Source organism: Indicator indicator, chromosome 7, assembly GCF_027791375.1.
Source record: "Indicator indicator isolate 239-I01 chromosome 7, UM_Iind_1.1, whole genome shotgun sequence".
NCBI lineage: Eukaryota > Metazoa > Chordata > Aves > Piciformes > Indicatoridae > Indicator > Indicator indicator.
The window spans coordinates 17,145,846-17,172,397 of NC_072016.1; the positions used below are offsets into that span (position 1 = coordinate 17,145,846).

The window sequence follows — 26,552 nt, forward strand, 5'->3', positions numbered from 1 at the left end:
AAAATATGATTTATTAATGATCAGAGAAGGGCAATGCACGTGGTTAGAAAACAGTTTATAATCCACTTTTTCTTTGTAGTTCCTTATTCTGCTTTGGAGTCTCCCTTAAAGTCTGTCGCATTGTTTCACGAAGGAATCTCACTCTATTAGCATTTTAGGTGGTTTTGTTTGTTTTGAAAGGCGGAGAGGGAGAGCCTCCTCTTCGAGCAGTGCAGACCGAGAGCGGCCAAGATGTGATGGGGAGCCGCGAGTTCTAGGGATCATGCAGGCTGCGGACGCTAGCGGGCACCGTCGAGGCCGAAGCCCGGCGGAGTGGGAAGATGCTGCCCAGCCGATGCTTGCTCATTTTTTGTGAATGTCACTAGGGAGGATGTGGTTTTCTTGTATTTCTCCATGATCTAAGTAATCGCTGGGGCTCAACTGGCCAGTGCACAAAACTCTTTAAAGTGGTTAGCTCAAGTAGAGCATTAAACTTCTAGCCCTGCATAGTTAAAACTGCGAGAGCAACTGATAGCTGGTGGCCCCTCTAATCTTTCCTTGATAAGTCCCCGACCGCCACCGCGGTTGGATGCGTCTGAACTAGGTCCAGCACAGAGAAAGAGGAAACTAAACCCTAGATGCTTACCCCGCAATGCAAAATTTATTTCAGATTTGCAAGTGACAAAACACGCGAAGGGCTGCTAGAGGAGCACCGGGTCCGACGGGGAAGAAGTTCTGCGCGGGGGTGCAGAGGCACCGCCTCCATGCACGTCCTTGTCGGGCGAAGTGGGAAAGAGCTCGCCGGCTGCGTGGGGACACTTCGTATACCCCCCGCGGAGCCGGCAGGGCCCAGGACAGAGCTTCCGTGTGCCGCGGGAAACAGCTCACACAACCGCTGTCTTTCCCGCGCCTCTCCGCAGGGCAGCGGGCTGAGCCCTGCCCGGGCAGGCCCTGCACCCCTCGGGTGCCAACTCTGTCGGGGGGAGGAGGTGACACTTTTTGTTGTTGGCACGTAGAAGGGGCTCCTGGCCAGAGCGTTATCAATTGGCTTCTCGGGTGAAGAGGCGCCCAGCGAAGCGATGTTTGGTGGGCTACGGCCCGATGGGGAGGCGTGCCAGCCCTCTACAGGGGATGGATTTTCTCGACCTTGATTAGCGTTCAAGAAGCCTTCCCCCAAGAAAGAAAAACATCTAGTCCCAACTCTGTCATGCAAAGTGACTCTGCTTCCCATCCCTCCCCGTGGCTCTTTTCATTAATTAGGGGCTGCAAAGGGTGTGGGGGAGGGGGAAGAGGCTGGAAGCCACTAATTATTCAAACTTTGGAGACAGCATCCAGACGAGCAGGGTCAGCTCTTTAGGGCACTGCTTTGCAACCTGTGTATCAGGCGGGGAGTGATTATGCCACAGTGCAAATTCTCTATTAAGAGATTTCGCTTCATCTTTACTCATTGCCTGCAGGATGTGTGCAGACTCCCGCATAAGTAAACTAAGCCTTTTACCACAGAAGAGAAATAATTTGCTATGGCAAGAGAGGGTCCTGAAAACCTGCCCTTACCGCCGCCCCCAGGCAATAACCTTTTTAATCGCACTCATCTCCTGCAACGAACTTTTTCATTAAGTGCCCTCTCGCGTCGTCCTCCCACGCCCGTTTTGTCACAGGACTTTGCAATTACGCCCATCTTCTTCAAGCCTTGGCGGCTTACCCCCCTCAGCCCCAGTCACACCAGGACCCCCCCCTCACCCCCGCTCCCTGAGTCTGCGGACGAGTCAGCAGCGAAGGACGCGCGGCGATGCCCCGGAGAGCAGCCAGGCGCCCCGCAGGCAGACCGGGAGGGATGGAAGAATGGAAGGAGGGACAGGGATGCCCGCCCTGTGCCCGCGGTGGGCGGCGAAGAAGCAGCAGGCCTGGGGCGCAGTGGCCCCTAATCTCGGTACCCTGCTCGTAGCAGCCTTTCCCACCTCGGTATCCCGGAACAGGAAAGTCCCAGTTCAGCTCTCCCCCATAAGATCCTGTCTCCCTCCCCCGTCTCCCCTCCCTCTGTCCCTTCCTCCCTCTGGCCCTTGCGAGAGGAGCCGCTGCTCTCCGTGCGGGACGGGGCTGAGTCGTTTGGGGCAGCCGCTGAGGCGGCGGGGCATGGAGACTGGACTCTGGGGACCATCCACCCGGACTCAGCCCCCTGCCCTGAGTCAGCAGGCTGTTGCCCGGCGGGCTAGGGCCGCTTTGATCCCGCAGAGTTGAGCCGAGATCCTGAAGTTGGTGGTTTGTTTTTGGTTTTTTGTGTTTGTTTTTTTTTTTTTTTAATTGTTGTTGGTTTTTTTTTTTCATCTGCTTTCGGTGCTTCCAAAGAGCCCGGAAGGTCTGTAGTGAGAGAAAGAGACTGGGGGAGGAGGAAGAATTAAAGAAAGGAAAAGATGGCGAGTTGCAGGAGCAGCGTGGAGAAAGCAGCGTTTTTCTGCTGCTTCTTGCTGGCAATGGGGAGCCTAACCGTCTGTGCCCGGCCGGAGGAGGAGGAAGAGCAAGAAGAACAGCGCTCTTGTCACGGTGCCTTTGATCTCTACTTCGTCCTGGATAAGTAAGTGACAGTCGCATTTGAAAACGTTTATTCACCCTTCAGTGCCTCCTTGTAGCAGCAGGGACGTTGTCTCCCCCGCCTCCCCGGTGCCTTCCCCCACCTCCCTTGGTGGTGAACACGATTTGTGGAGAAAGGTCCTTAGTTTTGCTTCTCAAAACTTGCACGTTTCCCATGTGGAGCACTTCGAGGAGCACTGTGCTTTATCCTGGGTTAGTTCCATATGCAAACCCGGAAAACCAGGTCGCCTTCATGTTGTAGCGTGGGGTGTGTGTGTTTAATTTGAAAGGATACAGTCAATGCCCCCAGAACGCAGGGCGTTTGGTGTCAAGACTTAGGCTAGGTGTAGAGATGTCACCTGTGGGCTGTGCAGACCTAGCTAAAGTTGAGACCAGACTGTTTCACAATCTAAGTGGTTGCTTTTTTACAGACTCACTGTAAGGTTTTGTAAACCTTTCTTCTGCTCAACTTCTTTGGAATTGTCTAAATCTGTGTTTGAGGACATCTATAAAAATAGGTTGGCAAATACCTAAACTAGGCTGACATATTGTTAAAGTATGGCCAGAGGGTATAGTTAAGTTCACATTTGTAGGCATGTTATAGCAAGCACTGGCGAAGTGGCTGTTAAGCTAGTGTACCCACAGGTGTTTTTCAGAAGGTACAAAGCGCTGTTTCTCCTGTGCACTGCTCTATCTTGACAGCCAAAAGTTAAAATCAAGGATTTTTAGTCTCCCACATATACTTAATGCAATGACTGTGTTATCTAATATATCCATAGTGGCACGGTGTTATGAAAGACTGAAGCCTTTACTTGATGTTTCTTACCCACCAGCCAGATACGAATTCTGTGTTGGGCTGTTTCCTGATTGGGAGAACTATTCAATGTTTCACGCCTTCTGCACAGCCTGCATGAGGCAAAAAGCCATCACCACTCAGGAACCACTATATTCCCATAATCAAGAAGAAATAAAAAACTGTCATTAAGTAGTGATTCTATTTTTAGAGCAAAGTGATCTGAATACCAAAGGCATTCTGCCTTTCCAAAAGATGCACTAACACACCATGTGGTCATTGTTTTGTTTTCTTGTACTACAAACTTGTTCCTGAAGTTACTTCATGTCTAGAAGGAGCTCTACAGGGGGCTAGTGTTAGATTCATTCTCGCTTTCAAGAGACTAGTACTGTTGTTATGCTTACTTCCCATGCTGAATCACTTTTAACAATAAATGATGATTGCAATATGGATTCTCTCTAGGGCATAGCTGTCACCTACAGTGCAGTTTCCTTGTTTACAATGGCATTGTGTACTCCTAGTAATCACCACGCTGTGCTCCTCTGCTACTTTTCATCTGTAGATCAGAAAGCACTTTACTGGGGAGATTCCTGTTACCATTCATGTCATATTAGGGAAAATTGTGGAAGAGAAGAGAGTGATTTGGTCAGAGTTACTGATATGTCAACCAATAGCAAGTTATTTGTGTAAGCAAGCTCCTCTTCAATATTGTAGACATGAAATCGTATATTTTCTTTTATCAGGCTACAGGTCTTCTATCTTGGCTTAGGTGTTACCCACTTGGTACAGTGGTCCTTTGGAGATTGGACCTGATTATTGTCGAAGAAAAAGTCATGCATGTTAGTTCCAGTGGGAAAATTCTCTTTAGCTTCAGTTGCAAACTGAGTGTTTATAACCTTTGAGAGTTATACTAGTAAGTTCCTCTTTGGTAAAAAGCTGTAGTAAAAGTTACTCAGGCCCCTATGTAGTTTTAGAAGCCATCCCTTCTCCTACCATGTCTGTGGTGACATGGTGGCAAAGCTGCTTTTGGCCTTGATGAGATTGCATTACGGTCCATATGGATAATATTGGAGTGCAAGACCTGTGGAGCCATAGGTCCCTTGCTGGCTAAGAGTGTATTTAGTCCCAGCTGTATTCTGTAACATCTGGTGCAGCACAAGTAGCTTTATGGAGGCAGGGAGAATTGACTGTGGATAGACTCTGGGGCAGATAGATCTTGGGGCAGTTTGTCAGGAAGGAGCTAGGTAATCCATTTATATTGAGAGGGTCATGGTATTCCTGCTAAGGAGAAGGCAGGAAGCCAGTCAGAAGTAACTGGTCAAATCTGAAAATGCAGTGGTAACATATTTTTGGAACTGAACCCATGCTGATGCATATCTGGGAAGGATGCTGGTTCTAATTTCTGGTGGGAGAATCCCTAGAAAAACCCAGCCCTACACACCACAGAGTATATCCCCACATGGCCTGGGGATTGCCTCCCTTCATTAGTGCCTTGCCAGTCTGGAGTTAGATGCATTCAGTCTTAATTAGCTGTCTAACAATAGGATTGAAGCATTGGCTTCAATCTCTGGGCTTTAATCCCATGACCCTGTAGTGCACTCTTTAGCTGAATGACAGACCCTGTATCTGAAGTCAGCCTGAGTGAAACAAGATGACTTTAAATCTGCTTTTCTTTGTTCCCCCATAGAAAAATGTACTCTCATATCAGTAGGAGGCAAATTGGAAGATAGCAAACCTTTCTCCTCATGCATGTAAGCACTATGTGTTACTGCAATGACTTTACTGGGGCACGATTTTTTCCTTTTCATTCTGCCAGGCAAAGTCTGTGGGAATTTAGTCCTGCAGGCAATAACCATCAGAAGGAAAAGATCATCTGCTGGTGAAGTTATCGGTATAATATATATGCTGCTAGTTAGGAAAAAAAATCAAACCTCTCTGATTTCATAGTTTTTCTCTGCCTGGATTTGATTGCAGCCCTTTATGTTAATTCCATGAGATAGGCAAGATCAGAGCAGTGGAACTAATCTTTAGACACCCAAGAAGCTGGTGTGGTGAAAGGGAAAAGCAGCATTTATAGGAGGGAGAATGTGGCTAGAGCCACATTAGGACTGCTTTATCTATGGGGATGCTTAAGTGAGCAAATCTGTTGAAGCTAGGAAAACTGGACATTTGCTGGCTGCAGAGGCAACCGCCTAGAGTCTGCAATCATGCTGCCTCTGACATACATTATGAATTATGCAGGCTTGAGTTTACTGGGAGCTGTAATGGAAGACTTGAAAATATCATACTGAAGCAACAGAATTTTGTGAGTTTGTAGCTAAGTCTCTTGCTCTGCATGAGGTACAGCAGAATACAGTGCAGTTGGCATATCTTTCTTATGGCATGTGGTAAGCTCAAGTCACATGTGATATCAAAGATCTCATGTTTACTTTCAAATGAGCATAGCTCTTAAGCCCACCATAATGAAAGGTGAGTAGTTCTCACTTCAGCTGCTTCATTTGTTGTGGTTCTCTAGGTGTGTGAAGACCTTGTTTCAGTTCCATCCCAATATTGAGGACAGGCCCTCTTAGGGGTATGATTGCTTGACTGTCTAGTCTTAAAACCATACAATTGTTTTGGTTGGAAAAGACCTTTAAGAACACCGAGTCCAACCACGAATCTGTGTCTTGTTAGTGACATCCTTGTGTTTGAGCATGTAAATAACTTCCTTTCATCCCTGCCTTACTGTTAACATCCAGCTGCTGTTTGTAATCATATTGAAATGCACTTGCACAGCAGAAAGGGTGACTGACCTCTAGTGTTTTCTAATTATAACAGTGCCTGGTAGCATCGTTATGATTGTTTATTAGTGCAACAAATAGAAACCCTTTCAAAGTAAGGATTTACAACTCCTATAACTATCCGCTACTGGCGATGCTTGACATGACAGAGCTGAGCTGCAGAGCTGTCTGTAATTTATGTTTACCAAATACAAAGACATTTCTTTGGTTATTTTTTAGACTGGAGGGACAGGATCAGAAATGGGGGGAGGAAGAATGTGAGATAGTAAAAAATATTTTTTCTTTTTTCTTGCTGGGATATTTGTTAAGAAACTGTTTGAATTTTGAGGAAAAATGAGCCACACAGCCTTGGGAAAATATTGTCTCTTTTCTACAGCATAGATCGTGGCAGCACAAATGTCTTCAGTGAGGCCCTGGCTGATTTTCTTTTAGAACAGTAATACTTTTTTTTTTTTTTTTTTTTTTTGAGGAAACTTTTCTCCATTCCTTATCTTACCCCAAACTTCTGGAGAGGCTGTCTTCATGGTGCTCCCATCTCTTGGGCCCACAGTAATATTGCCTTTTACATCAGTTTTGGTTTGTCTGCTGTGTTCCTAAGAGCATCTCTCAGCAGCAACTTTGGTAAAGACATCAATACAATGTGGTCAGCCTCTTACTTGTAATCTGTTTTCCAGTTGCCTTTCTTTAAACTTGTAAATTCTGCTCCAGAGGTGAATGTCACTGGTAGGTAGTTGATAGGGAAGAGCACAACCTCTGATTAGATGAGAAATATCTACTTAGTCCCATCTCTTTCCTGACTTTGGGTTTTGGATCTGTGTTCCCCTCCACAACTTCATCTTGAAAAGCCAATTTTGTGGAGGAGCAAGGCATCTCAAGGGAAACAGGTTCATACTTCTTAATTCACTTCAGGCAAGCAAAAAAGCCATCAGAACAAAAGGCTTTTCAGGAGCTGGTATTCTGGGCCACCTTTTCTCGGTTTAAGGCAGCTGTAGTGAATTACTGAACTCCACATACCTTGTCTTAAATAAGCCATATTTAAAGCAATGTATGAGACTTTGGTAAATGCATTTTGTACTTTTTGCATACCCCCCCACCCCAATGATTTCCTTGCCAATGATCTGAATAAATTTAACGTTAATGACTTGCAGATACTAGGGGCTATTTTTTGCCTTAGGCTCTCACTGTAGCCCTCTGTCTCTCTTCCTGTGCCCACATAGTCCCAGGACGGAACTGGACCTATGGGAGCCTCTGCAGCTTCTCTCTGTGCTGTCTTGGTCCAGTGCCATTCTATGTACAGGTTTTGTGTACATACGAGAAATGTAAGAGTGTGGTTGACAGCACTGTTGTGGTTGGAAATCAAAATGCTGGCAAGGATAGGTGCCTGAACACGTGTCCTGCCACCTAAGTCAATTGCATTTGAAAATCTTGTATTGACTACCTTAAACCACCACTAAACACCCTTTTCTGTAAGCAAGAATATCTACTTGCTGCAGCTAGACTTAAGTTCATTGTAAGACTTAGGACCTGATGCAGGTCAGCTGTATCGGTTGAGAGGAGTTGCTGTCTGAAAAGTATCAGCTTTATTCCTTAGATGGTGTTGATTACTGTTTGAGTGTATTTAAAAATGGTTGTGTCTCTCTGTCTTCCTCCTTTGTGGTCTTTCCCCTGCCCCCCCTTTATAGTGTAACCACATCATCTCTGTGACACTTCTACTCTCCCATTGCCCATAAGCAACCTTTGTTGTTTTCAAAACATAATCTGTTGGTATTTTGCCTTTGCATCTTTCTTTGTTGTGGTTATATTTCAGCCAGTGCTGTGATTTTCTTACAATCAGGTATAATTGCTTGGAATGTTCCAAAGCAAATTTTAATTTGGCTTCAGGCATACCTATGTTATTGGAACCAGGTTTTATTTATTTGTATTTTGCCTGATATTATTCTTCCAGATTTGCCTTTTGGCAGGAAAAAGAATACTCGGGAAAACCAATTCTCTTCCCTTTTGCCCAAAGAACAAAAATTCTATATAAAACACAAGGCAAAGCTAATGGGGAGTGTTTATTTGACATAAAATGTGTACGGTTAACAGGAAGAAAAAGCCATGGCAGCTTGTCATTTGCAGTCTATTTATGCATGTAACTAAATCTGATTTATTTGGGGCTTGAGCCAAGGAAGTAAACCGTAAGATTCCCACTGACCTAGGATTTTTGTTTGTGTGCACTCAGTGATTGAGAATTTCATTACTCTTGTCTGAGCTTGCCAGCCAAATGCTGGTGTGAATTGTGAGTTTGTGAGGTGTATTAGGACTGAACCTTTTAATTGCAAATGCAGAGAAGATGAATTAACTCCTGAGAGTTATTCACAGCTCAGAGGTGTATCTGCCTGTTCCTCACTATGGTTTGCACCTTGTTAGGAGTGGTGCAGTGTGACTGGCATTGAGTGCCCTGCTTTGCTCCTTATGTTGTGCTGAACACAACTGGGATCTTCCAGCCCTGTTGCTGCTCAGAGCAGCTCTGGAGCTTTACAGAGAGATTTGAAGTGGTTGGGTGCAGTTTGAGCATGGCTTCTGAATTTTACTTTGTGCTCTTTTGTTGGCTGGGGATGTAGCAAGAGCTGTAGTACCAGGCAGACAAGACTTGTGGGTTAGATGGAGCAAAGAATAATGCCTTGAGGCGTGACTTCCAGAAGTCTGTAATGTTGCTGCAGACTCTGTCAGTAGTTTTATACGATAAAAACTATCTGTAATGGTTTTGGTCATGAAACATTTTGGATTCAAATGTGCTCAGGGTGCTGGCCTAGGACTAAAATTAATTTTCCAGTCACTTCTCTACTTCTTCACCTCTCCATTCCAGCCCTTGTCGTGTTCATTAATGTTAGAAGTAGTCTGAAGCAAAGACTTGTCTCAGAATGGCTGTCTCTGCAGTGTTTCTAATGGCCTCTGGAGCACGTAATATAAACTAGGCCTTCCTTGTCTGGATGAATCACCCAGTCAAGGCCCCTTCCATGCTTTGTAAGAAGCATTGTTTGGGAGAGGAGGATTCATGTCACTCCAAATGCTCTGCTGGCTTGGAAAGGAGCAGAGGGTTGGATGAACATGCTTGTGTCTGAAACCACAACAAACTAGATGCCCCAGGGTTTGCTTTTATTGCAGAGCTGTAAGTAGCCATGTGCAAGATTTCTGTTGTCTACCATGTGGTTGTGGCCACAAAGAGCTGTCCATATAGCAACAACAAAATGTCACGTTTCTGAGCAATAGGCCTATACAGGGATGCCATTAGCTCAACGGGATAGAGATTTACAGGGACCTGCAAACTCAGTGGATGTCTTACACCCCTGACACCATAGCCAAGCTGAACCCATCATCAGTAATACTGGATCTGTTTCTTGCTCCAGGATCTCTAGAGCTGCTGCCTTCAGCTATCTATAACAGCCAAATGTGCATGGTGGCAGGGAATAAAACAAAGGGCAGCTCTGTATCTTCAAAAGCTTTCGCTTTCTCAGTTTCAGCAGGGAGGAGAGGCTTTGGGTGTTGCTGCCTTCTGTCAGTGTAATAATGAAAATATTTACTGTTAGGGTAGTGCTGGGGTTTTAACTTTCACTAATAAGCCTCAGGCCTGATGTATATTGTGCTAGGTTGATCTGCAGTAGGCTCCGACAATGAGTTTAGCTATAACTGAATCACACATGCCTTAGGACAGACACCTTACAACTAATCCTCCGGGTTTTTGCCTGCTGAAATAACTGGGCTGAAGAGTGGCACCTGGGTTGTGCTGCTTGGTTTCTCTGGGCTCCAGCTTCCACTGCCTCTGTGAGCCTGTTGGGTAAAAAGAGGAGGTTTCCAGCCCACCTTGCCAAGTGTTGTTGTCACAAACAGCAGGGAAATATCCCAGGTTGGGGTAGGCATGACTCTAACATGCTCACTGCTTTTATACTGACATAAAGCTCTGCTAAGCTAGAAGGAGTCACTCCAAAGCAAGCAGGAGCAAAGTCAAGCCTTGCAATCACATCACTTCCTTCCACCCCCAGAAATACTCACTGATCTCCTCTTTCCTCCCTCCCATCAAGTGGTAGCAACGTGAAATTCAGGAAAACAGCAGCAGCAGGAGCTGCAGCAGCAGCTGCTCTTCCAAGCCAAGTCCCGATGAGGCCGGGAGCACATTCTTTCCTATGTTGTGGTTTGCTGACTCTTCTCTTTGTCTAGTGTGTAGTGGGAACAGAGCTCATGGAGCAAGAAACACGCTCACAATAAACGCCTCCTGTGGGTTTTTTCACTTTGCTTGGGCCTAATTCTGATCCCAATTGCATAGTATGAACCTGGGGAAATTATGCTAATTCTCTGGATTGGCTCCAGGTTCACCCCAGTGGAATTAGCAGCAGAAACAGGCCTTGAAATACTTTTTTTTTCAGTGGCACTCTGGCTGTCCACAGCAGCTGTTTATTGCATTGCATTTTCCTTAAGCATGAGAATTATGTCACCTCTGAGGACTGAAACCCCCACCAGCCTCCTTTGACTCTGAAAGGTCTTTGGCTTGTGGGGCTTGGTACTTTGCAGAGAAAGTCAGACTCATTGGGCTGCTTCAGTGGGATGATGCAGGGAGGAAGCCCGGGGCTTGGCTAGTGAGAGGCAGCCATTTTGGTTGATGTGAGGAGTTGAACCAGGTGGCTGATAAAAGCAGGAAATCTCTAAGGCATGATCAAACAAGGCAAGATCTGGCTGTGACATAGTCTTTCTTTGCAGACAGTCATAGTGCTTGGATCAACTGGTACAAACCACCCCAGCAGGATACATAGGATTCCATGGCTGTATCACTTCCCCAAGGCTCTGCTAGTTACTGGTGAGGGTGGACAAGTGTCACATGCCCAAACCCTTTTATGCACAGCACATATGTTTTACATACTTAATTTATTTTTTTTCTCATTGTTCAGCACTCTTCATGGTTCCTCTGAAGTCTTAGAGGAATATATTGTTTGGTGGACAAACAATCCAGGCACAGAATTTGTTTGTGGTTATTTACTGATGGCACTTTGGGACAACATGTCGACTCTGTCTGAGGCTCCTATTAGCACAGGCTTCTGTAGCAACAGATTAAACTATCAGGACAAACTCCAGAAGCCTCCAAAATATACGTGTATGTGTGTGTACATATATTTTTTTAATATATATGTAAATAAATATATCTCTGTGTGTGTGTATATATATATATATGAAATAGCAAATAAACCCAGGGATATTTAGAAGCAAACTTGTGTAGGACAGAGGGAAATGAGGTTCTTTTAGAAGCCAGACCATCCTCACAGGTGTTCATAAGGGGTTGGATGTGACCAACATTGTTGGCATTATGGCATCATTGGCACTTGCAGTGGGAAGTGCCACACCTGAGCTTGGAGGAGCATGGTGGATAAAGTGATTAGGTACTGACCACTTCATTAGTACTCTTTATGTGGGGTTTTGAAACAGTAACATTTTCTTGCTAGTATTTCTGTCTGCCTTTAACTGGCTTTTCAATTGTGGTAATTAGGTCAGTTTTGACACTTTTCAGCTGATGAGCAACATGTGGGTGCAGAATTCCTCCTAAGTGAGAAGCAGATTCACTGCCATGTGGTAGCCCAGTAGAACCAGGCACTCTATGACAGCACAGTACACTTCCTATGAGGACTAGCCCAAAACCAAGACCCTCCCTAGCTTTTCAGATGGAGGCATTCACTGGTTGTACCTCTTCCAAGAAGGAATGTTTCATTGTAGTCAAGAGTACATGGAATTGCACAGTATTAAGTTTATCTGTGCATGTTCACTTTTAAAGTCTTCATGTTTTTCCACCATTAGTAGTTTATGATACTCCTAAATTTCAGTCTTTAGGTTGTTTTATCGAGCTGTGCCTGAAATGTAGACTAAAAAAACCACAAAGGGGAGGGGGAAAGATGTAGTGCTGAGAAGGTACTGGAAGTGATGATTTGTTGCTGTTACAACAAAAATTCATTGTTGCCCTTTTTTTTTTTTTTTTTTTTAAATTGCATCAGTGCCTTTGCAGCTGGCAGCAGAAATTTAATACATCAGCCAAAATAGGTCAGTCTTTTCCAAGTAAGAAACTGTGGCTCTTCTGTGTAGGGAAGTGACTCCACAGAAAATTTGGTTTTACTGGGATTGCAAGTTCAGAATGAAACTGAAAGTGTCAAATCCAGGGAGGAAAGAATTAAAAATGAATAAATAAAAAAATATGGACTGTAAATGCATCTTGCACAGACTCAAAAAAAAAATCTCTTTGAGATCATTAGAGATTTAGTCTGAGACTTTCAGAAAAATCTTGAAGAATTACACATGCTGAACTGCCTCAGATTCCTTTTGGAAAAGCAGTCTTTAAAGCACATGCATCACATCAGTATGGATTATTTTTTAAGTACAAGAAAAGAGCTCATTTACTAATATTGCCAGCATCTTTCATTGGTACTGTTCACAAGTATATAAGCATGTTGTTGCATAGTGTGTGTAAATTGGAGACTGCAAAGATCTTTGTTATGAGCAGTCCTGGTGCTTTGCTGCCCTCCCTCAGTGCCTGCCAATTTTTTCATTCTTTGATAATCAGTTTGTTCTGTGAATGAATCATCAGATCTACAGAAGAGCAGCATGAATGTAGAGGGTTACCCAAGAAGGCTTATTCTATCTTACCTATTTCAGGGGTCTCCTTTCAGTCCTTGTTCCTTTATTTTTACTCTTCTCCTCAACTCCACCAGCAATGTTACAAGTCAGGCAGTGCCATATTGTATTGTACACGTGGGCTTCTGTATGCTAATCTGTACCTGACATAGAAGCAGGAATGACTGGCATAAGATCACTTGGAAATCCCATGGTAGAACTGTGAATTGTAATACAGGGTTGTTTTTTTCATATTTTTTATATATTTTCACAGAAAAAATGTCTAACAGCAGTTAGAAAAAACCTATTGCTTTATAGTAGTTAAATTTTGGAAGTTTTAGTTCTCTAAGCCCCTGTGATCCTTCTATTCTTTTATTCTTCTTTCTGCCTAAGACACCTGATACATGAGTGCCTAGCAAGGAAAGCAAATAAGCTGTTTTTACATAAACACCACAGTCCTAGGGAGGGCTTTTAAAACTGTTGATTTCTCATTTTTGTAGCTTTTTTAATGGCTTGAGAGTATATGGCACAGGTCCACATGGTAGAAATCACCTAGCTTTCACTGTAGAATTGCTGTATGTGAGGTCTGAGTCCCACCAGACTGGGGGGATCCCTGAGAATGTAAGACTAAGCAGAAGAAAGCTGGGGAGTGCCAGTTAATGCAGTTTTATATATTGTTAACAGCAGTATGAATGTGTAAGTTTGTGCATTTAACCACGCTGTCCCAAGTTTTCACAAGAACTCTGTAACGGAGCCAGAGATTGACTGTCCAGAATGCTAGTCCAGGGAATTAGCTATGAGTACTGCTTTTCCCTTCTGACTTACTTCAAAAGCTTTCTCTTTTGGAATAAACAGTAATTCATGCAAACATTCTCCCACACATTCTCGGAGAATGGAAGATCAGTCAAGGCTTTCAGTGTGGCTACGAAGGCAGAGCTGTGCTCTGGGAAAGTAAATAATCTGCTAGTAGTTGATTTAGTGAAGTCAAATAAAATTAAACTAGAATATAATATTTGTATTTTATGTTAAAAAAGAAACTAGAGATGGAAAAGTTACTGAACTTGTTTCAAAGTTGTAAGGTAAACCATTTCAGACCTGGCAGTGGGTTTTGTCATGATGGTTCCTGTTACATCTTCCAAAACAACTGCTGTAGAAGCCTCAACAGAGTTAGCTGCCGTGTTTCCCTACACCTCGGTTGTAATTCATGTTGCTAATCACCTTTAAAATAGCTCAGGCTTAAAATTCAGAGTGGAACAAGGAATTTCCCTATGAAATAAGAGAAATGTGATCAATTATGTCTGTACACAGGTCTGGAAGTGTCAGGAATCATTGGACTGAGATTTACTCTTTTGTGGAAAGCCTAGCTGAGAAGTTCATAAGGTAAAGTCGTAGTATTTTAATTTGCTATATATGTAATTTACATTTGCATTTACTGCCTCTTAACAAGTTAAAATCTGATGAAGTAATGTGATGTGGATCTGACTTGTTCTTCGGTTTCAGTCCAATGTTGCGGATGTCTTTCATCGTTTTTTCTTCACGGGGAACTACAGTCATGAAACTAACAGAAAACAGGTAAGTACTCCTCATAGCTTTCATGTAGAAATACCCACACCCCCCCCCCAATCCCTCCTCTCAGGCAATGAGTGGCCCCAAGACAAGAACGCTGTCTCTGTTCTTGCAGTGGCACCAATTCAAGTGCCAAATTAAATCCTCCCAGTTGGGAGTGTTGGAAAGAGGGTTTGCAAGACCTTTGAGTCTCCCTTTACCACTGTTCTCAACCTAATAAAAGAAATGCAGAACTGGGCTCTGGTCTTTATCACAGACAGTATTTTGGGGAGAAACTGCATTTCCAGTCAAGGATTCCTGTAACATTCTCACTATTCTCAACTCTCCAGATAAGGGCAGTTTTTGTGTAGGAAATGTCAGAGCTTGAGCTGATGAGCAAAAGACTGTATGAAAGGCCCACAGTGCCTTTCAGAGTGACCCAAAGCTTTGAGCTTAATGCCAGCAGCTGGTCATACCCAGTACTGGAGCACTGCGTCACCAGGCGATTGCATCCCTCTCCAGAGCAGCCTTCAGAAAACACCCATGCCAGAGGGAGCTTGCAAACCCAAGTGGCAGGCTTCTTAAGAAAAAGAGAGCTCATCTGAGGCTGGAGCAAAGTTCTTCTTGTCACCTTCACAACCAAATTCTCTTTTTTCCAGAAACAAACAATAAAACAAAATGTCCCCCCTCAAAAAAACCCCAACCAACCAAACCCACAAAAACCACAAAAAAACAATCCCCCTGAAAAAAAAACCAAAACAACCCCACAAAAACAAGCAACCCCCCCAAACCACAAAACAAACAAAATCCAAAAAAAGAACCCGAAAGCCAACAACAAAAAAACCCAAATGCACCAAAACCCCCAGAACCCCTCTCCGCCTAAATGATCAAACCCCACAAACCACCAAACAAAAATTCTGAATAATTCAAATAATTTTAGATTTAATATGTCTTAGGCATCAAAATCCCTGTCATGTAGGTGTTTCTAAGTATTTTCTTTCATCTTAAAGCCCTTGGTTTTGTTAGTGCTTCTGTCTGTGTGAGGGGGGCCTCAATAATGCAATGTAAAGTGATCTCTGGAGTAGTCTTGAGGGAACCATTCCCTTCATTTCATATTCCACAGCCTCATCCAAAACCAGAAACCCCACAGGCATCTTGCCAGAAACCCCACAGGAGATGTGGCTCAGGTCTCCAACTTGTATTTTGGTGACAGAGCTCAAACTCACTTCTGCCAAGTGGAGGGAGAAGTAAGGTGCAAAGTGGAAAGCAGACAGGAACCCTGTGGCAATGTGTTCACCATTGTATTAGAATGTTCCCTCTCCTAAACTCTTGTTCTTTATATATATCTCCATGTGTGGCTTTTGAGCACATTTTATACTTTGAAAGGTTAAAATATGCCTTTTTTCCCTACGAATATTCCCAGTTGTAGCTCCTGATTTTACCTTCATCTAACACAGACTCCTGTTTCCTCTGTAACTGAGGTTGTGCCATCTAAAATGCCCTGTTGCAAAACAGAGCTTAGGCTCTTGCTGCCTTTTTAAAGAAAGAATGCTCCATAGCATCTGGGGCTAATGTTTGGACTGCCTGCATCTTGCCTGTTCAATATTTGTACCTTATTTGTGTTCCGTTAATAATATAGTGAAAACTTTTACAAGGATGAGGGGCTTTTAGTGATCAGTGAGCAACTAAATTACTAACTTCTCTGAGAAATCCTCTTGGTTAAAAGGTATTTGTGGAATAAGAAGCTATGTAACAGGGGTATCAAAATCCCTTTATAACTGGGGAGCAATCTGTGCCATAGGAAGGTTCATCAATTCCTTGTCTAGGATAGGAAATTCTCATCGTTCCCATTCTGTTCTCTTAATTTTTTTGCCTCTGTCTTTATGATGGAAAAGTCCTGATCCCAGCCATCCTGATTGACTGAATATAGTGTTTTTTATTTGCTTCATTTTCATGACAGAGTCATAAGCTTGTAACTTCTCTCTCCATCTGCAGTTTGTTAGGTTTTAGTATCTGGCATTTGCTTTAATTCCATCTTATCTTGACTGACAGTATACCAGAACAAGGGAGCAGTAACAGAATTACACCCTTAAAATGTGTTAACCCTAGCATTTTATCCTACATCTGGTTTTGTGCTTCCATGGGTGTTTGATTGAAAAAATTGGGAATTTTGAAAAATCTTGGGTTTGCTAGTATTGTAGCTGATGTGTATGCAGTCTGTGCAGTGTACTGGCAGGGTGCATAGTCTAGCTGTGGTACAGAAATATCTCAACAAAAGAAAAAAGAACTAATAAAATTTGCTTATTTATTTATGGTTTTTTTATCCGAAGGGAAGCCATAAGACGAGGGCTCAACATTCTGCAGAATGAAGTGCCTGGAGGAGACACGTTCATGCATGAAGGATTTAAAAGGGTACACATCATAGTACCTCCTTTCTTTGATAAATACAGATAAACTTTACTTTGCTTGCTGCCAGTGTACTTAAGAGCTAATAACGTTCTATGCTCTATTGCAGGCAAATGAGCAGATTTACCATGAAACCTATGGAGGTATGTGTTGTATATCACTCATGTTAGATATCTGTGTTAATAGGAGTGATTGATTGTTCTTTATATGACCTGCAGTAAACCCACTGAAAGAAGTGTTGGAGAAGGATCTGGTGTTACACAATTGCTACATTACATTTTGACTAGAGCTCTACTTTTAAATGTGTGATTCATGGTTTATTAAGATCAGAGAAGATCTGTATGATCACAGATCTGACCCAGTGCAGAATACAGACCAAAGCATTACAAACAGAACTGCCTGTCCTGTACGTAGGGGACAGACATAACTGGATCTTCCTGCATCCTTCTGTCCTGACACACTCATCCCTATCTGCCTTGTGCGCCCAAGCCCTCCTTCTCAGTACTGTAGGTATGAATGCAGTCACCTGAGATTTTTGCATAAGTGTGAATTTTGGGATCAAATTCAGAGTTACTAAAATGTAATTTTTCGCTAAATTTTGAGAGAGAAATGTATTTGTGTTTTAATTAAACTGAAAACTTCTTGCCTGGTTTCTACCCTTGTGTGAGGTTGTTCTTATACCTTTTTAATGATATAGGCTATGAGTGTAGATTCTTCAGCAGCAACTCTATGGCTTCTTGGGCCCTTCTGCCAGTGAAATCAATCATTCTGAGGAGTCCAACTGAAAACTGTTTTACCTCTTGATAACATATGACAGAACTGATTAGGATGGAAGGAGAAATAGTTGAGGTCTGGATTTAGCTTAAGCTAAGATAGTAGGGAAGGAACGAGTGTTCAAAAGAAAAGACCAAATAAGATCTCCAATTTTTCATCCTTTTTCAGGCATGTCAGGCAGAAAACAAAACCAAAACCAAACAAATAAAACCACAACAGAGGAATACAAGAATCCAAGCTATTTCCCCCCCACAGATTACAGGTCATTCTTTTAAAATTCATGTCTGTGTCTGACATGACATGGCATGACATAAGAAACTTGTCAGAATTAATCAGCCTTTAATTTCAGACAGTATGGGGAAAGACACTTGAAATTGTAACAGATTATTTTGAAAAAATAAACTTCTTACTTTCAAGAAAGAATTTGTTATGTATTAGCTACTTTGCTTAAGAGCTGTTGAAGCAGAATGATTGATTGCATATTAATTCGATTTTAGTTTGTTAGCATGTTTAATTTCTCTAGGTAGTATTGTATTCTATACTGCATTACATATATAGCTATCCAAAGTCAATGCAACCTTTTCACTTAAGCTTAGGTGGGATCTGAAATGTCTTACCACAGTACATGAATTTTCTCCAGCTGACCTGATCTTAAGGTTTTCACATGTTCAAAATTCCTATGCACTTCACTGACAGTTCTTGTTGCTCAAGAAGTGCAGGACTGAACTTACCTATAGAAGCATATTTCATGCCATGTTCAGGGGGGTGCTTCCTTGCAAGTCTGATGGAGGATAAGGTAGGATAGCATGAAAGCTCCTTTTGCAGAGGGGTCTCCTACCACAATCTCTGGGCAAGGTTTGTGAGACACATTTGTCAAAAAAAGAGAAGCTTCTCCCCTGTCTGCAGGTCCCTTTTGCCACTCCAAGAGGAAGGGTCTAGATGTAGTCTCAGTAGGTGCTGTATTTTACTTGGAACAGAGAAGCTTGTGTAGTGTAGAGCAGTACTTTCTCTTCTACAGTGATGCTTGTGGTGTGAAGGTCCACAGGTTTTGGCTTATTGCATGCTATTATGCACCTGACTTTCACCTGGTGTATCTCCAGTAAAGTCCATACAGATTGGGTTGAGAATCTGGCCGGTCTTGTGTCAGCATCTTCAAAGGTTCTTTTTCGTTGCTGAATCTTGTGTCATACTTACGCAATCTGTTACCTATTCTCCATGTAGGAGTTCGCACGGCTAGTGTGATTATTGCTCTGACGGATGGAGAGTTGCAAGATGTTCAGTTTTATTATGCAGAGCAAGAAGTAAGTCACCTCTGAGTTTACCTCTAACTAGCTTGTAGATACCTGTAGGTATTTACTGCTGGCCCCACAGGTTATATGGCTTTGCACTTGAGGGCTATTATTTTTTTTCCAGGCCAACAGAGCCAGAAGCTTGGGAGCTATTGTTTATTGTGTTGGAGTTAAAGATTTCAATGAAACTCAGGTAACTTCGCTTGTTTTCTTGTGTCATTTTTCTGTTCTAATAGTGCACAAGTATCAGAAGAAGGCATTCATTTGATTTCTTGAGGCATAAATCCTTTAATGTCAGTATGATGTCTTTTAGTAAGTATGGAAAGGGCTGGGTCTGTTCACTGTAATTTTGTTTTCTTATGATTTATGATTGTCTGTCTTTGCAGCTGTCAACAATTGCTGATAGCATCGACCATGTTTTTCCAGTTACGGGAGGCTTTTATGCCCTGAGAGGAACCATTGATTCAGTAAGTTTGGTATTCTGAAACTCTTAAAAGGGCACCCTTTCCCCCCTAAAGCACAGATGAAAATGATTGCCAAAATTCCCATTATCTGAATCTTTCAGATTCTCAAGAAATCTTGCATTGAGATCCTAGCAGCTGAACCATCGAGTGTCTGTGCAGGAGGTAAGTTTCCCCAAGAACAATGTGATAAGGGAAATGAATGATAATGATGAAATGTCAGTAACTGCCTAATGTGGTGTTGGAGCTGAAGCCTGTGGATGTGTTAGAGCAACCCCTTGGGCCACAGCTAAAGCTCTATGTGTTCCTTCTCACTTGAGGAAGAAAATTGTGCCGATAAACATGTAACTGCTGCAGCTGAGTGCCAGCTTGGAGAGTTGACAGAGATAGCACTTAGGGAATCGGAGATACTGCTTTTTAAAATACCTGAGAGAAGGAGACAGAAGCACTGTAAAGCCACACTGCCAGAGGTACTTCGGAGTCTAGAGGTGATACCTCACAAATTTCTGGTAAAACTGCATTCCTGAGATCTGCCAGGACTTGTGAGCAGTTAGAACAAGATTTTGCAAAACACTCACAGAAATTTGATGTTTCTTGAACCAGATATAATTAACTGTGTAGGGCAAGATATGTGATGTATTTTCTGAAGGACTAATGTTTTACTTACTCAGAATGAAAGAACCATTAGCATATACTATATATGTGATGAATCTCCGGAGCAGCTGTTGATGATAATTTCATACCTTTCATGTCTAGTACATTTAACTTGGATTTGTTCTAGCTTATGTTAGCAGTTCACTTGCTGAGTTTTTTGTCTACTTAAGAGGCTATTGCAGTAGAGTAAGAGTGACACCATAAGTTTGCTGGAGGTTACCATTTACATCATGATTATTTAGATCTGATGTTTACTGTCTTATGTTTATTTCCTTGTTCACTGTAAAATGAACACACAAGAATAAAACAGCAGTGATGCATGAAAACTGACCTTGAAAACAGATAAAAATAGGAAACTCAAGAAAAATCTAATATCACAGAGAAGAGAAATTGTTCACTCTTCATTTCCACATGTTGATCACAATATGATCTTGCCCTTAGTATTTGAGTTTGGTTTAAAAAATACAAATATATTTAATTTTAATCTTAAATATACAATTGTGCACTAGACATCTGCGATAAAATCTTGTTGGTAAAATAAAAAAGGAATTACCTTGCTTTTAAAAATCTCCTTGTGGAGTTGATAATTTTTTTTAAAAAAGCTTTGATACTTCAAAGCTTTATTTCATAGTGATAAATTCTTGCTTTTTTCTTTTTTTTTTTTGTTTATTTCATACTAGGTGGGGCTTTGTTTGGGTTTTGTTTGTGCAGTAGCTTATTGCAAGCTTTCCTGTTAAAAAAAAAATTGTTTAGCTGCATGGAAATGTGAATGTTCCAATAGGAGGGATTTCAGTAGTATTCTTGAAATTGTTTGGAACGATGTTAAAAATATTGGAAAGTTGAATTTGAAACCATTTTTTCAAATGGAAATTTAATTTTTTTTTAAGTATTTGAGAAAATAAATTTCAAAGAGAATATGTTCCTCTGAAAAATGCATATATTTTAGCAGAAAAGTAAAATGTTTCTTTTTTAAAAGGAATCAATTTGATTCCTAATTCATGAGTTCAAACCAATTCATTGCTAGGGTAACTAGTTATCACAGACATGATTGAGAGTACACAAGTACACATAAAAATAGTTTGCCCTTCTTATAAAAAAAAAAAAGGAGAAAAATAAAATGAAGTTACTACATTGCTTGCATCTGTAAAAGTTATTTAGTGTCTTTGTAGCTTTTAAATTAGACCATAAATATAAGTCCAGCAGAACCAGTTTCTGTGTATCACTGACAAGTGATCAAAATACAGCACTTGTTTTGCTTAAATTTTGAGGTTTGTTCTGTCCTGTTGACAAAGCCATCCAGCAAAGGCTGGAACACAACAAAGTGTGGTGCTGAATCACTAGGGCATGAAGACTTGGATCTCATGTACTTGAACCTTTGGTTATAGCAGCAGGGAGCTTGAAAATAGGAGGAAGCCAAAACTGCGGCTGTGAATGGTACATACTGTCATTGTGGATTAAATGGGTTTTAGCACCAAGAATGAAGACTCTCAGAGCTTTTATAATGAGTCGAGGCCTGCAAGTCATGGTTGAAGTGAAATCCTGCAAGGAGTTTTGTAGTATCAGGCTACAAACACATGCATTTGTACTTGGCTTTATTATCCCACTTCAGCATCACCAGAGGTCTTTTTTTATAGCTGTGTGCTCTACTGTCTCCTGAAAGGAATCTCCAGGCATTGAGCAACTTTTTTTTCATGTTAGTGTGAATGCAGATCCTGAATCCAGTTCACTGGACACTCATATATAGTTCTTCTCTATATGTAATGTGATTTATTTTTAAAAAATGTACTTTTTCTGGACATTAACACAAAACGTACTGAAGCCAATGAAGTCATCTTAATCTCAATGCATTTTAAATTTGGGTAGTTAATAACACAGTTTACTGATATGTATAGGTAAGACATAGCCACTGAGTCCTGTATAAAAAAATATATACAGCTGCATTTAGAACTGGATAAAAATTATAACATAACATTTTCAGGAAGAGTAACATTCCTCCCTCCTTTTTTCAAGGATAGAAATGTTAGGTTTTACTTATTAAAAAAAATACATAATTGAAATTTGCATTTCAAATTTTTGATCAAAAATTATACACCTGCACTTGGGAAGTGCAATATATTAGCACATTCTTCAGCAAAGAAGGTTGCTTGTTTACAGCCTTGAAAGGTGGCTCTGGCCATGCTTTTTATATGAAACTTATCTGAGTAAGGAGGTGGTAAGCAGTTCAGATTTACTTAGCATTATTACTAATTTTTAGAATCTGGCATGAGATCATGAAGGCTTTGTGCTGCTCAGTGGAAGCAAGAACAGTCTGAGCCACCCCTTGTAGCTATTCTTGCAACTGTGTTGGTGATTCCTGGTGATCTTGGCTTCATTTGTGACTTGCCAGAGGTTTAGTAAAATGCTGATGAAATGATTTCCATGTGGTGACAACTGCAGTTGGAACTCTGGCTCTCTGTGACGAAGCTATCTGGCAAGTCCATTTACAAATTGATCTCGTCATGTTGTGACAGCTATCTGATGCTTAATGCTTTCTGACCCTATAAGTTCATTGTTCCCAATGTGGAGCAACGTAGTTGGGTCCTTCCTGTTCCCTCTGATTTAGAGTGACCAAGACATGCAGCCTGTAAACAGGCTATCAGTGCAGAATCAGAGGTGCCTCATATCCTGTTTGACAGCATCATTGCTTTGATTACACTTACGGTACGCAGATGTGATTGAAAGGTTTTGTTGGATGTGGCATCCTACTGGCCACATCAACTACCAGGTGTGGATGCAAGCCGTCAGCTTCTCATCAGAGTCACAGAAGCGAAGCCGACAGCACAGCCACCACACACCAGCTTCAACCTACCATCTCGCTGCCAGCACCGCCCGGTTGGTTCAGTGCTGACCTTTTTCCCTTCGCTGTCTTGTCAAAAGCTACAATCTGCGATCTGACAGTAACTAAGGAAGAAAAGGACGCAGCCAGAGCCAGGGCGCAGAATTAAACGGAATTAGCCATTTCAACAGACCATCGTCCAAAACATGCTAATGTTCTGGAGCATCCGCAGGGGCAGGCTTCTTAACATCAGCAACCAGATCCAGGATCAGCTCTTTACATTTCCATGCCAGCCTGGTATTGAAACTGTATTGTCAGCTTGTGTTGGTGGACAGGTTACTGCCCAGTCAGTTGTTCATGACTGACTGTGTAGTGGCAGTGACAGGTAAAAGAAGGGCAGGAGAGGTAAACTGTCTTGACAAGACTAAACTTCTGGATGTAGATTTTACCTTGGATGTTTTGTGTTGAAAGTCTGTTACTTGCTGCATCTTTGTAAAGCCACTGAAGTAGGTAACAATGAAGTCTTTGTGACTGCTGCCTTTTAATCTTAAAAGGAGAGAGGAAAAAAATCTTAGTACAATTTTATTTCAGTAAGCCACTTTAATAATGTATAATTGAGAAAAAAAAAATTATCTTCGCTGGGTTTTCACAGGGGTAATGTGCGGTCTCAGACAGGTGGTTCTGGTAGGTGGGCAGAGGCCCAGTTGCCCTCAGGTTTGGCCATGACTCTCAATTCTGCTGGCAAAAAATGGGATGCTCATCAAGAATAATTCTCAGTGTATGAGATGGGTTAGATGTTGAATTGCTCAAGGCATGAATCAGACTTAGAGTAACTCCAGATTCTTACTGAAGTAAAAAAGCCGTTGAATTTGCCCTACAGCCTATTTTTATGTTTAAAGTGCCCCTGACTCCCAGTGTGAATCAGGAGGTATGACCCTTCTCTTAAAATAGAGGTCAAATTCCAATGCTGCTTTTGTGCATTTGGATCTTGATGTGCTCAATGATGTTTCAGATTGAATCATCTTTCTTCAGCAAAGCACCAAAGCCTGTGTTTCATTTTAATATGTAATCCAGTAGATATTGTCTCTTTCCCCTCCCAAATATCTTCTCAGATGCCCATGCTCCTTGCAGCCTGTGTCAGTTCAGAGCACTGCTTTAAGGAAAAGGTACCGTGAGGAAAACCAGAGTGTGGGATTCCAGTGCCTGATCATAACTTGTGCATGCCTTTGCCCAGTTCACCTGGAGTTGCACTAGACCTCAATCTAGTGAGGATATGTTTTGGCAAGAGCAAGCTGTTTGTATGGAAAAGTTAAAGCACTCCACATCCTCATGCTAGGTTGCCTTGTAGGAAGGTGATAGTGAAGAGTACACTGACTTAAAGGGGTTTCACAGTAGACGTAAAATAACCTGATGCTACCATGACTTGTCTCTGTTCCTTCTCTTCATTTGTACCTTTCTGTTCCCAGCAGATGCTCAGACAGGCAGGTCACCTTACTGATCTTTCTGGCAACAGTTATTTTTCAGGCGTGCGATCAAGCCCAGTGCACTGCAACATGATCAGTGGTGCCAACAATGGAGGACATGTATGTAGTTAGGCTTCTGTCAGAAGTGAGATCCTTTCTATCTTGGCTTTATTCAGATGTGAAACTTCTCTATCAGTCAAAAGACAAATGATAAGTTGGATGATAAAAATTACAATACTCGAATGAACAAATCAAAGTTGCTTGTCAGTAATAACAAAAATCACCTGCCATCTCCCCATCAGAACTGAAGCAAGAGAAGTGGATAGCAGATGAAGACAGTTGTAGAAGTGTGTCCAGCAGCGTGACTGATGTGGCAGGTCTCTTCTTGTGCCACTGGTGGTTTCTGTTGCTGGAGCAGTGGTGTCAGGGAAGAGCACAAAGAAAGTTGCAGCACCTAAATCTTTAGTTATTCCCATGCACAGCAGATGCTAATGGGGTTCTGTGCAGGCTCAGATCTTAACCTGAAAGATTGCATTTTCCAGGACTTGTATGAGATGCAAAGCTTCCTCTGTGATTCACAGTGGGGTTATGAGGGAAGTTCTGTTTGCCTGAACAGAGCTGCTGCTGAAAGCTAAGAGCCATCTGCTGTGGAGATAGAAGGAAGGACTGGTGCTTATGATTAGCAAGGGTATCTGACCCAAAAGCCACGGAGGAACCATGAGATGACATCAGCCCTGTCAGGCATACAGTATTACTGTGGCACCTTTAACTGAGGCATTGGGAGTCAACAGGATGCCTGTGTGAGCAGCCTTGAGATGAGCGTTGCTCTATCAAGCACCGATGCCACTGTAGTGCTCTAGATTTGCTACCAAATACTGAGGGTCAGTGTGAATATTTGGTTTCAAGCAGAGGGCAGAGAAACAGCCATTGTCATGTTGTCAGATCACTCTGGAAAGAAAAGCTGTATTTGAGCTATTTTTCATTACCGTTCTGTATTTTCACTTACAGAATCCTTTCAAGTTGTGGTAAGAGGCAACGGCTTCTATCATGCAAGAAATATTGACCAGGTGCTCTGCAGCTTCAAGCTCAATGACAGTCTTACTATCAGTAAGTTTGCAGGCTGATGGATTCCAGTGCCCCCTGTGGCTGTGTCACCTTGTGAGTGATGGAGGTGACATAGCCCATCTGTCATCTAGGTTGGGGGAGTCCTTGTAGTGAATGTGGGGGAACTGAGTAGGGGTCTACACCTCACAGAAGCTTGAAATGCGTGTTTAATCAGTCCCGTGATCTGTGGGTGTCATGTCACGACGCTTTGCACAGGTTGTGCTGCCACATGATGAATTTCAGCAGTAGAAAGGAAAAATGCCATCTTGTTTCCCTGATGATGTCTTCAGACTCTTTAGTCACCAATGCAGGAGATACTTACCATAAAGCAGGGCCTTTCCTAAGCCTGCTCCATCCCTCTCTGATGCCAGATGCTGGTCTCAGTGTAGCAAGCATATAACAAGGAAAACTCCCTGCCCCATTGCTGTGTTAAACAGGATCTTTTGTTTGCTGCCCCAGCAGCCGGGCGAAGGACTGAATGACCAAAAAAGATTGAGTGTCCAGTTTTTCAGCAATCCTCTCTTATTCCCAAGAAGCTGTATATGTCTGGCAGGGTGAAGCACTGCGTGTGGGGGGGAGCTTTGCCCCTTTTCTGTATATGCTACCCTTGTTGGCTGAGCACAGTAGCGGCTTTCATATCCTGTCATGGTCAGACTGGTGCCTTCCCTAGCAGTGAATTCATTTAGAAGAGTGAGTACATGAATTACTCCTTCATTTCCCGTCCCAGTTGCCCACATGGAGGCTGCATTAAATAAATTCTGGTGGTCTTACTTTCATTCCACTTACAGATGTCCTTTGACAAGGTTTTATTTCCTGCAGTTTACCAGGTAGACAGACTTCTGGTTTGGTTTTTTTCTTCCTTGTCCCTAGTGCTCTGGCACTTTGACTGGACTTCACACAGTGCTGATTAGGACCTGCAAGTACACAGAAAGAAAACTAGTCTCCTTCCACATATCATTCATTCTGTGTTCTCTTTGGGTTAGGTCTGCAACAGATGTTGTGATGAGACAATGATTTCTGCTGGCTGGCTTTATTACCCTCAGGCTGGCCCTAACATACATTACTATCATTTTCATGGGCTCAACTCTGCCAAACATGGAAATAAGTTTTGTCTTCAGGTGTGCTTGGGCTGGATAAATCATGAAAGAACAACTCTCATATCTTGTTGCTTGAGTTTTTGTTTGTTTTGTTTTGTTTTTTCCCTAGGTAGAAAGAGTGATTAAGTCCCTAAGGTTTAAATAAGCTTGCAATTTTTACCAGACCCTAATTCACTTGGGTTTGACATTTGTAAACT

The 26,552-nt window shown here is 42.3% G+C and overlaps 1 protein-coding gene across 1 annotated transcript in view; it reads left to right on the plus strand.

Moving 5' to 3' along the window:
- Positions 1 to 2,390: 2,390 nt before the first annotated feature.
- The window catches only part of ANTXRL (ANTXR like), a 53,971-nt gene continuing 29,809 nt past the window's right edge, over positions 2,391 to 26,552 (plus strand). Inside the window, exons 1-10 of the mRNA XM_054382197.1 lie at positions 2,391 to 2,551; positions 14,056 to 14,127; positions 14,248 to 14,319; positions 16,623 to 16,704; positions 16,808 to 16,841; positions 18,694 to 18,773; positions 18,886 to 18,954; positions 19,148 to 19,228; positions 19,327 to 19,387; positions 25,163 to 25,261. Coding sequence (XP_054238172.1) covers positions 2,391 to 2,551; positions 14,056 to 14,127; positions 14,248 to 14,319; positions 16,623 to 16,704; positions 16,808 to 16,841; positions 18,694 to 18,773; positions 18,886 to 18,954; positions 19,148 to 19,228; positions 19,327 to 19,387; positions 25,163 to 25,261 — 811 coding nt within the window. The remainder of the gene's footprint in view (positions 2,552 to 14,055; positions 14,128 to 14,247; positions 14,320 to 16,622; positions 16,705 to 16,807; positions 16,842 to 18,693; positions 18,774 to 18,885; positions 18,955 to 19,147; positions 19,229 to 19,326; positions 19,388 to 25,162; positions 25,262 to 26,552) is intronic.